The sequence below is a fragment of the Melanotaenia boesemani genome, chromosome 4, assembly GCF_017639745.1.
Source record: "Melanotaenia boesemani isolate fMelBoe1 chromosome 4, fMelBoe1.pri, whole genome shotgun sequence".
In the NCBI taxonomy this organism is placed as follows: domain Eukaryota; kingdom Metazoa; phylum Chordata; class Actinopteri; order Atheriniformes; family Melanotaeniidae; genus Melanotaenia; species Melanotaenia boesemani.
Genome location: NC_055685.1, coordinates 24,728,580 through 24,740,740, shown reverse-complemented (window position 1 = coordinate 24,740,740; position 12,161 = coordinate 24,728,580). Strand labels below are relative to the sequence as shown.

Genomic DNA, 12,161 nt, shown 5'->3' with positions numbered 1-12,161 from the left:
TGTATGATTGTAGCAGTTAAAAAAAAGGCCTATAGAACTGGCACAGGGGGCGGCCCACCAAGCCAGGATGTGACTCCAGCAGAGGAACTGGCCTCCATTTAAATAAAGGGAGGCCAGTGATGGAGGGGATCCAGGGAGGGACAATAACTGACTCTGTCCCAGCAACAGAAACTGTCTGCTTCATACGTACCTAATTCTACTGCACATGGAACACAATCAAATATAATATAGTGTCTGACTTTGGATAACCTTGCAGTGTCTGGGAACACAATTACACTTTTGGAGCCACCAGAAGATGATCCGGTTAGTACAGTGTCTCGAAATCACAGGCTTGGTATGTTCTGTGAAATCTTAATCCGAGTCCTCTCGCTGCATGTATACGGCAGGGGGAAGGCACATCTGCAGCTGCAGAATGCACGTCTGCAGATGAGGAGACTGTGTCAGTGGAGTCCAGAAGGCTTGAGGCATGTCAATTTTATGGGATTGGCCTGCTTATTTATTCCATGAAGGATATGAAGTCAGTGATGTGGTGCTAATAGAAAATGTGTAGCAGGACCCGGATGCTGCACAGTCTCCTAAGCGGCCTGGTAACATTGTGAGTATTGGCTAAAGTACATCTACGTTATGCACAAATCCTGCTGTGCTAATTGACATTTCCTTTACAGACCTCACAAACTGTCAGAACACTTTATTCAGGGCACCTGGAGAGAGAGAGAGAGAGCTGGCAGATGTTAAAAGCTGACTCAAAAAGAGCAAGCTCCAAGGAATGGAGCTGGATCTTGAGATTAAACGCCGGACACTCAGAAAACTGGACCTGGAAATCCAGTAACCGAAAATCTGTATCTCTCAATGACATAGTCATCTCCAAAGGCCAGGGGATGTGACCTGTCCCTGAAGACTCGTTCACGTCTGAATGCTCTTCTGAGGATGCGGGCGTCCTTGTCCAGCACATCCTCCGAAAAAGGGCAAGCCATTATGAAGAGGGAACAGGTGAAGGGGAGTTGGACCTATATATTCTACATTGCCCTCGTCACGGATTTCTTTGAATACACCTTTGTAACCTCATCCGCTGTGTTTTGTAATCTCAATTAATGCAATAAAACACATATTTATAAAACCTCTGACAGCAATTTGACGAGCAGTCTTCATTAGCATAGCAATATAACACTTGGCCTGAGTAATAATACTGCAACTCGAATCCATATAAAAAGGCTGTTGCGATTACAAACAGATTTCGATTAAATGTACAGTGACTGTATATGTAATATTTTAATACTGGATGATTAAAATGACGCGCCATACTTAGGAAGACCATGGACATGCTGTAAAACACATTAATTCCTCACAGAATTGATGTTGGACATGCAGGTGACTCGCTAGGATTAATCTTCCGGCAGTTAGCCTGGTCTGGAGCAGGCTAGCTGCAGCGGATAAATCACCACAGTAACTTGGCCGGGTTTAGTTTGAGCTGCTTTCATGCAACCGACTTAGGGCTAAATTCAGCCAGGATAACCAACATATCCCGGCTTAATCCCTTATCTTGGTTTCGTGCAATACCCCTCAGATGTAGTGAGAATCAAATTCATGTGATTTTGCATTTTTAACAGCCACAGGACCAGAGGCCTGTTGCACAAAAGTAGGACTCAGATATTTGGGATAAATAACTAAGCTGGGTTCATCTAATCCAAAACATGAGCATCCAGGCTTAATTGGTTGACAAGGAGCAAACCAAGATGAGCAAACATGGATTCATCAAGCCAGATGAAACCACCACTTGCCTCATTGATGAATCCTGAGTTTGTCAGTCCTCTGCAATCTATAAGCGCCTACCGTAAGGTGAGCCGCACAACCTCTATTAATAATCACTGTTCACATCATGTGTGTCAAGAATGTCACTCTATTTATGAGGTTGCGAGGATGACATTTTGTATTCGCAGGCGAATTCTCTGTGAATACTGGTGAATCGCTGGTGGACAGAGGGTATGCCTGCCAACCTTTTCTCCCAACACCGTTTGCAGACCCTTAGGAAGCAGCCGGCATATAATAGTGCCCATGCCAGAACAAGGGCACAATAGAAATGACCTTTGGCCTCCTGAAGGCACACTTTCAATGTCTTCACCACTTAAGGGTCAGCCCAGGCAGGACATGGGACAACACAATGGCCTGTGCTGTCCTCCACAATGTGGCCTGTCTGAGGAAAGAGAGGACCCCCAGAGTGTCACCACACGTGGACCGGGACAATGCTGCCATCTTCCCAGCTAACGTCAGTGTTCAGCTGGTCAGAGACCACAATGTCTTCTATTATTTTAGTTAATATGCATGCTTTCAGTTTAAGTTAATTATGACCTGCAATGACAGAGTAATTTGTGTAATTTTAAAATTGACATGCCTCCTTGATGTGTATGCTGTACTGTGTTTATACAGGCCTGCAGGAAGGCTACTGCATCCATTCATATGTCTGTTGATTAGCTGTGTTTGAATCAGTCCTGCATTTATTTCACTGTGCAGATATGAGGGGTGTATTATATATAGACCTTTGTAAATGTTAGTCTATTCTTACATTGTAGAATGTGCTTTGATGCTGTGCTTTCAAATGGAGCTCATGGTTTAATAGCTTTGATTTATTCTTATTCAATAAAGGAACATCATGTTACTGTTTGTATTTATATTTATATGGAGTGTTCATTTTATATATAGTCTATCAAATATCTAATGACAGAAAAATCATCTAATATTTATCTAAAATGACTGCCATTATGGATCACAAGTGTTTAAATAATGACAGTTGGTCTAGTTGAACGTGGTAACTGTGTGTTGTGGGCAGTAGAAATAATACTGTTTTCTATTTATGTTGACTGCAGACTGTAAAAATGGATGGGATTAAATAAATCCTGGAACTTAGCCTGGTCAGGAGCAGGCTAGCTCCCCAGAATAAATATTCATGGTAACTTATGTCATAACATATTACACTTTCCACCATCCTGCTTTCGTATAACCGGATCAGGGATGAGTTGTGCCAGGATGTCCAAGATATTCCGGCCTAATCCCTTATCTTGGTTTTGTGCAACAGGCTCCTGGATTGCTCACAGTCGTTTTGTCAACAAGAAACTCCTGAATAACAAAGTATTCTAAAGTCAGATGTGAGGACTTCTGTCTGACAGCAAACGCCTGACTGAGATTGGTTCCTGCAACAGGACATTGATCCTTTACACAGCAAAAATATCTACAAGAAAATTGTAGAGAAAGAAAAGAATCAAAGTGTTACAGCAGCTCAGTTCAAACATCAACCTGATTAAAATGCTTTGCAGTGATCTTAACAGAGCAGTGAATATGCAAATACCAGCAAACCTCAATGAAATGAAGAAGAGTAAAGAAGAATGGGCCAAAGTTCCTCCACAGAGATGTGAGAGACTGTTAAAATCTTACAGAAAAACATTTTCACTTTTATTTCAAATAATGATGCTAAAGGTGGTTTTATAAGTGAGTGAATCATTGGATAAATGTAGTTTTTCACACAACCCACACATAGTTTTTCTGGATTGACGCCTTGTTTTAGTTCAATAATTAATGACACACTCTAATGTGTCATCTGTTGTTATTTTTCTGTGGGTGTATTTACTTAATTTTAAGACCTTGTAAGGAATAGATTTATTTATTTAAATAAAAGCTTAAAAATGAAAGGGTCTGTACTGATACTTCACATAACTGTATTAACATTTGCATCCATTAGCTGATATACCAGTCAGGGGATGACTGAAACATCGTCTGTATTTTAGAAGATATTTTGTTAATCATATCTTTTATGTGAATTGCCAAATATTAGTTGTTTATTTTCTCAACTTTGACAATTTGCTGATAGTCCTTGTTATCGGTAGCAAACTGAGTCAGAGGCATTTGAAAAGAGACTACATTCAGTTTGTTAACAGTGGTAGTATTTCAGTCTGGAATGTGTTTTTGATTTTATATTATTATAATGTCAATTTTATATAACTAATCAGTGTCTGCAAAACGCTTACTGGTCCTTCATGTTCTTTGATATGCAGACTAATATTTGTTTGATCATTAAGTAGTTTGTGGAGGTTAAGTGTTTTCTGACTGACTGATGTGAGAAAGTGAAATCATGTGGACAAAAATACCTTAAAAAGAATAAAAAGGAGATTATGGATTATTTAGCTGGAGCAATTTTGAAAATTAAAGTAAGTTCTGTACAGATTACTCTCTTGAATGGTCCAGTGTCCACCTACCTGAGCAGGAGAATATAGTCGACATCGATGGTGTGTGTGTCCTTCATGAGATGCACCACCACTTCCTCCTTCTTGCAGCAGTGCCATCACTCCTCCACTTGAACCACCTACTGTCCCTGGTGTAAGTGCACTAGACGCTGTGCCGCCCACAGCTGCCCCACTTGCAGCAGCACCTGTGGCCCCAGCAATGGCTCCGATACCACCCATCATGCAACAAAGGCCTCCTTGAGCCAGCTCCAGCTCAATTTCTGCGTCCATCTCAGCGTCCTCCTGCGCTTCCTTGTTGGAATCATCCAAATGCTTCATGAGCACAGCAACCACCACATTTATCAGAACGAACTGTGCTGTGAGCACGAAGGACACAAAATACATCGGAGAGATGAACTGCAGTCCAGTGTGGCAGCCATAGTCACTGCCTGGACGATCTGGCGGGCACTCTCTGAGGGTGTCCTAATGGGAGGAGACAGTTTAAGAAAGGGAACCTAGGATATTATGAGAACAGCCTTCAATAGCACAGATTCTATTCTAGCATGTTGCATTTAAGGCGCTAAATCCAAGAGAATATCAATAAACTATACCAGTAAAACTCATTATATTAAGCCAATGAATAAACTAGCTAATCAAAAATATATTTCTGAGCACTGAAATGAAATTAAACCAGTGTCAGTTTGATTTTTAGCAAGAGTCAAAAGTTTGGACACCTCTAATTACTCAAATTGAATGAGTTGTTGGGTTCAAATGCCTGACTTCTAAAGTAGATCTGAATATGGAAACAAGTTTATTAGCATTTCTGTTTTTAATAAAAAATACTTTGATGCTATGCTGAAGACAACAGTAAAACCGTCACAAAGCATACTGTCAGATGTGTAGTGCTGAAGTCTATCTAGATCAGCATTCATTAGCAGTCACATATGAGGTCTTCAAAACTTTGAAGAGCTCATCAAACACCTGACCCTACTTTCCTTTTTACACACATCATCACACTCACATTCATTCTCCTACTACCTGTCAAACACATCTCCTTGGTCAAACCAGGAGGCTGAGGAGTTACTGAACTGGTAATAGGTACCCTGTTGTTCCTGAAAAATCTCTAAGTGGAAGATTCATTTTGTTTTCCTCTGTTTTCTTTCTGCTCTCCGACAGTTCCTTTTCATTTCTTTGACTCTGGCATTTCTCTAAAATGGTATAGTTTTAACTTTTACTGATTTAGTTTTAAATGGAGCGGCATCATCAATGATTGACTGTTAAAATAATCTTTATTAAAATCACATGATGCATGTAAAAACTGAGCAGGGTTATGCTGTAAAATGTCAATAAAATTTGTAGCCAACTCAGAAGTTATATACCATTTCCTCACAGTTCTCAAGGGCCTGCTGTTGGATAAAATAAACAATCTTAAAAATTGAACAGTAGTGATCTGACACAGCCAGATCAGCAACAGAGGACACACCAATGGACAGACCATAGGTTATGACCAGATCCAGTGTGTGTCCTCTGTTGTGAGTAGGCTATGTGAAATGGATTTTATACTCCCTACACTTTGAAAGATTTAAAAACTAATTTGAATAACATCATAGTTTTTTATCACTATGTATGTTAAATCATCATATATTAAAATGTTGTTGTGTTTGGAGTGTACTGATGTTAAAATATAATAAAATTCTTGAATAACAGGATGGAGGCTTGGGTGGTCTGTAGACTGCAATACATAAAACAGGCAGGTTGCTTAAATGAAAAGAATAATGCTCAAAAGAAGAATAATTATTCAGTGGGAATGTCTCTGTGAAAAGTGAGAATAACTGGTGTGTCAGTGCCAAGCCAGGTTTCAGTTAAAAAGAGACAGTTAATCTTCTTATTTAAAATCATACCATTCATGATAAAAGATTTATTTAAAGAGATCAAACATTTAAAAAGGCCATATTAACAGCTGTAGGTGAGTTCTGTTGTGGGATCATTTTGGGATTTCTGAAAGGTACCCATGTATGGGACGGAGACATCTGACAATGGAGCTAAGGTATGGATGTGACTAGAGGTGTTTATAATGTCTGCTGGTGATGTGTAATGAAATAAGGTGAAGGGTAAATGAGGGTTTGACTGGAGGAGATGTGTTGTGGCTGTTGTACTGTCAATGTGTAAATGATTGAAACTTAGTTAATTAGACTGCCCACTCCAAACAACATATGCAGGCAAACATATGTACACAAATGCACACCTAATTCACTCTGACTTACCTTCATGATGCCATTCCAGTTGTCACCAGTTGATACTTGGAAGAGTGTAAGAAAGGCCATTCCAAAGTTTTCAAATGTGGCATGGCGACTCATCCCTTCACAGGGGTAGTCAGCATTGCAGACTGAATGGAGACCAGGTACAAACAAAGATATGAAGAGAGATGAGGTGTATGGTGTTATAAAGATAACATTAATAATATTAAAGAAAAGTCTAAACAGATTATGTACTCTCATTCATTTCTATGTTTATGCTACTACACAGTTTGTGTTTTCACAATGCAACAAATAACTTTTAGTCAATCAAATGAAAACATTGAATGAAAACTATATTTTCCAGTTAAGACACTTTAAAATGCAAATAAGTAAGCCACACTATAAGCCTTTTGGTAAAATGATTAACAAAATTCCTTAAAAAATAAATGAATAAATAAATAAACGAGAAAGATAATTTCAATAGAAATATCTTCTAAAAGACCAACCTAACTCTCCAAAAAGCTCCACCCCCAGAGCAGCGTAGATGAAAAACAGCAGCATGAAGAGCAGGCCCAGGTTTCCCACCTGACACACAGAAACAGACATTTGTATTTATGTAATTTATTGGCTAAATGGATCTGAATAATCTGTGACCACACTAGTTGTCTGATAACATGATTTGATAAAGACAATTGTAAATATGTTTAGTTAATCCACTATTTTAAATTTTTTTGCCAAAGTTACAAAAACTGTTAAATTTTCTTCATCTGCTCTGAGATCCGCTTAAAAGAAGATGCAATCTTTTAGATGTTATCGACTATCACTTAGGGTGTCAAGAAACCTGTTGTAAAACAAGAAAGCTTAATTCGTTTTAAAATGCTCATATATTTTTCAAAGGATCTGTTGCAACAACCAAAGTAGAGGTCCCCTATGTTTTAAAAAAGGAAAAGAAAAAGGGCAGCCCCCTGCCAAGAATCAAGAAATCTAATTAATTACTAATCTCTAAAATTTGAGAAAATGTTCTCATGTTAACTTCTGTTGAATGTGAATCTATCAGTGTAATATTTCAAAGCTATCACAAACTGTGATATGCAAGGCAAATAGATTAAGAACCTCCTGGGGTGCAGTAGAGGCACTAGCATCACATTATTAGCTAAGTCACTTCACAGGGGAGCCAGTGGGGTGATACTCAATACATGTCTCTGTAAATCTTTGGAAAATAAACTGGCAGCAAATGGGGAAACACTAAGGTGTAAAGTTTTTAGTGGTGGAAAGGATGACAAAGAAGAAAAACAGGACCTAATGAAGGAAAAAGCAATGAGGAACTATGGAGGTTGGGCTAACCCTAAGGATAACGTTTAGTTTTATCCACAGTATATTAGAATTTTCTGCTGAATAAGAAAAACCACAACTTGGCCTGAAGCAGTTGGTTGCATGTAACTTAACCCCATCTGATGTTATATGATCCCTCAGGCAGAGAATGAAATCACACCACACCAATGAGAAAGATCTTCCATGAGAGAAAGATTATTTAGTGCCATGAAAATCTTAAGGCCTGTTTACACTCTATGCTAAAGACAGATATGGAGCCTTCCGACCATGTTCTGCGTCCCTTAAGTGCAAAATTTGGTCCGTATTCAGGGCTTTGAAGATGCCTACCCTAACGTGTACCACCAGAAACCATGAGGACAATGCTGAGCAGTGTAGCTGCCATGGACCAGGAAAAGGTACAAAGAAGAAAAACATATATGGCTGCACAGACCACTGCTATATACTGCACTGCCTTTTCATATGTCACTTTATGAGAATGTGTCGATTAGACATGTCTATGAATCATCATTGTGGGTTTAACAAACCCTGGGAAAAGTCACACAAAATACAATTTTAGAATGTTGAGACACTGGCACATGAGCCTTTCCTTCTATGCTGTGTAACACTGTATTTGGGCATTAGGCTAGCCTTCTCTGTGTAGATGCATTGTTTTTTATGCACTGTTTTGATATGGCCCTCTCTTTTCTGTCTAATAAAGTATTATTATTATTATTATTATTATTATTATTAAGGTACATTATAATGATTCCCTCCACCGTCACTATGTATTTGCTGTCGTCTTAAACTGATGTAAGAACTTGGAAATGAACTCTGAACTCTGCCCTCTAGTAGGAATATTGATGTATAGATTTTATATTATTATTTGAACAAAATGTTTAAATAATGTTCAAATTGTCTGTTCTTCAAATAAGTTGTAATCCAATGAAGTGCCACTCCCCTGATACCGTATTTCCTAAGTTTTTTTTAAAAAATAATGTTATGATTTACGGTGTCAAATGCTTTTCTGACGTCAATAAAAATACCAATTAAGAAATTTTTCTTATCTATTGCAGTGGATATTTCATCTATTAATTCCATTAGTGCCATTGACCTTAAATGATTTGCCCTAAAACCATACTGACTGCTGCTCAAAATATTATGTTTATCAATGAAATTGTCCAGCCTGGCAACAAATAGTTTTTCTAACATTTTGGGAATTGTGACAGCAAAGATATTGATCTGTAATTGGAGAAGACATGTTTGTTTCCATTTCTATGAAGTAGGATTACTTTAGCTGTTTTTATCTTTTCAGGAAATATTCCTGTTGAAAATGACTAAACAAGTCAATAACATAATCGATTATTTCTTCACTAGTACCATGTCCACATCATCACAATCAGCTGATCTTTTACTTTCACAATTTTTTATATGTACTATTTCTTCTTTTTCTACCCTATCCAAAAAAAAAAAAAAAAAAAAGAAAAATGCTGTTTATATTACTCTACAAGTTTTCTCCCGCTTTATTACTCATTACCAGTGATGGGAATAACGGAGTTAAAATAAACGCCGTTACTAACGCCGTTGCCTTTTTTAGTAACGAGTAATCTAATTAATTACTTTTTCTATCGTTACAACGCCGTTACCATTACCAAAATGCCGTTACTACAAGTTACTGAGTGAAGCTACGAAGTGGTCGTCCCACTTGGTTTAACGCTAGCTTGGCTCACAGACACAGGAGCTCCAAATGTGTGTGTGTTTTCCCCTGTAGTGAAAACAGGGGTAAGCGATTAAGTAATGATGATTGGAGGAAAATTTTATAAGCCAATCAGAGACACCAGGTGGGCGGATGTTTACACACAAACCCAGCACATAGAAGCACACACACAAAAAATCAGAGATGGCGAGTCCGGAGTCTCAGGGAAAGACGGCGTTTTCGAGGTGGAAATGATGAAGAAAATTCTTGAAGTACAGTTGTACCAGTTGTGGTCTTTTGAGGTTGTAACAGTTGTAATTGTGGAATGGCCCTTTAAGACTTCTCTTGGTCGTCTTCTAATGATGACGTCATCAAGATACTTCGAGAAGACGGGAGATCGTCTTGCGAACGCTTGGACTGCAGACGGACATTTTAGGGAGCTCGGCTCTTTTCCTTTCTTTTTCCCATTTGTTGTGACGGACGTGTTGCGTGGCGCTGTTTTATTTATGTATGATGAGACAGTAGCCGTCCAACCGGGCTTTATATGGTTGACGAATGTCCTTTTATTAAAGAGCACGCACTGTGGAATCTTCAGTACCAGTGTCGCTGTGAGTTTGTCAACTTTGTGGCAGCTTTATCCGGCTAACTGAGCTAATTCCCCGTACCACAACACGCTCTTCCCGTTACAAGGTGCAATAAATATTAAAACCTCTGTTCAGGTACCAGTCTTTGCTGTTCTACTCTATGCACCTGGCCTGTGAAACCTGTTCTGAAAAAAATCAAACTTCTTTGACATTTTTAAACTTTAAAAAAGTAATGAAATAGTTACTTTCCCTGGTAACTAGTTATTTTTATAGTGGAGTAACTCAGTTACTAACTCAGTTACTTTTTGGGAGAAGTAACTAGTAACTGTAACTAATTACTTTTTCAAAGTAACGTGCCCAACACTGCTCATTACCTCTGGGATATTCATTGCCAGATTTGGTCCTAGATTTACAAAAAATTATTGAACTCATTAACTATTATTTTGTATTATATATGTCTAAATTTTCTTTGACAAAGTAATTTGGAAGAGTTGATGCTACTTTAATCATCTTTACTATGCTATCTAATATTTCCCATATAGTCTTTATATTATTTCTGTTTTTATTTAGTAAGTCATCATAGTATTCTTTTTTATTGTTTCTTATTATAGATACTAGATTATTTTTATATAGTTTGTACCTGTTTTCATAAACAACGTAGAAGATCTACAAAATGTTGTATATCTGTCTGTGGCAGAGCACAAATGGCCTTTAAAGATGCACTATGGAACATTTGCCGATTTTGAAGTGACACGCCCTTTTTGATGTTTACTTCGGCATCCATCTTGCACCTTACCCGCACTGTGAGCTGTCTAAAGCCAGTAGAAGATAGTCTTTTCTTGATTCGTGACTTATCTCTTGTTTTGACCCTTTCCCCCTCTCTATTCCGCTCTTCCTTTGATAATGTCTTATTGCGTTTCTTTGCTGAATCAGCCACAGTGTGGGTTTTAAACGGCCAGTGTGACATAACGCCAAGGTGCGTAACATGGAACTCAACTGCAACTTCACACGACACCCCGGAAGAAAAAGTTGTGAAGTGCAGTTTCTCAGCATTGCAACGTTGCAGTGACAGCTCCAGAAATGTACACAATAAGTGCCACTATGCCATCAAATGAGTCAGCATCACAGAGTTGTGAGTCACAATGGAATAAACACACTGGAAAACACAATAGTTGAACTGATCAGATAAATACTGACTGTAAATTAAACAGTGTGTCATAAATAAATAAATAAATAAAGATGGGCAATGTGAATGCAAGCATCCAGTAATAATTGGATAAGAAAAAAACAAACAAAAACATTATAAGAATAATAATAACTATAAATAAAAAATATATATGTATTAAATTATTATTCAAAAACCTATAAGTTTTAAACTCTTCCTCCAAGTTGGATGTGAAAAATCTATATTTTAAGCTATTGTAGCAATAAGACAATAACTTACATAGTTTATAAGGTCCTGTATTAAGGGAAATTGTGCCCCTGTTCTAATATTTCCAAACCTAACTAAATTAACTAATGCTTGAGAATTAGGTCTTTATGTGTACTAAGGGAGTAAAACATTTTAGCTGATCTTTTCTTATTAAGAGCAGTGGGAATAAGGTACTTTAATTAATGCATCAAAGGTTTCTCCTTTCCATAAAAGTCAGAGGACCAGCAGAAAGTTTGCAGGGTATTGTGGCATTAAGGGCAAAAACGTAGTCATAACCTGACTTTCTGCAGTCATAATTCTCATGGAGCATTTATCAATGCCGGTCGTTTATCATTTCACAAATGTTAATTAACTCCTGGGTGTCCTTGTGATAAGCTCAGAGATGACATGTGTGTATGTGTGTGAGTGTGAGATGACAGATACCTGAGGCAGAGCCTGGACCACAGTGTCAAGTAGGGCTCTCATTCCGGTTGCCATTTTTAAAAGCTTCAGCACTGGGAGAGATCACAGACAAAGCTGTATGTTAACTGTAGCCTCTGCATAGTACAATTTTAGGTACAGTGTTTGTGCCTGTGCAATGCTTTTTGACACGTATGTTTGGGTGTAAAAAGCACACAAGTTCTACTGAGTAGAGAAAAAAGTAAAACCAAAGACATAAAGACTCCATACCAATAAAGTCAAGATAAGAAGAAG

General features: G+C 38.0%; 1 protein-coding gene across 1 annotated transcript in view; it reads right to left on the bottom strand.

Annotated features, from left to right (window-relative positions):
* LOC121638315 (voltage-dependent T-type calcium channel subunit alpha-1I-like) overlaps window positions 1-12,161 on the bottom strand; it is a 275,523-nt gene that overhangs the window by 25,129 nt on the left and 238,233 nt on the right. The window contains exons 30-33 of the mRNA XM_041983021.1: window positions 11,892-11,962; window positions 6,955-7,033; window positions 6,476-6,597; window positions 4,245-4,694 (exon numbers count right to left, since the gene is read on the bottom strand). Of these exons, the coding sequence (XP_041838955.1) occupies window positions 4,245-4,694; window positions 6,476-6,597; window positions 6,955-7,033; window positions 11,892-11,962 (722 nt within the window). The remainder of the gene's footprint in view (window positions 1-4,244; window positions 4,695-6,475; window positions 6,598-6,954; window positions 7,034-11,891; window positions 11,963-12,161) is intronic.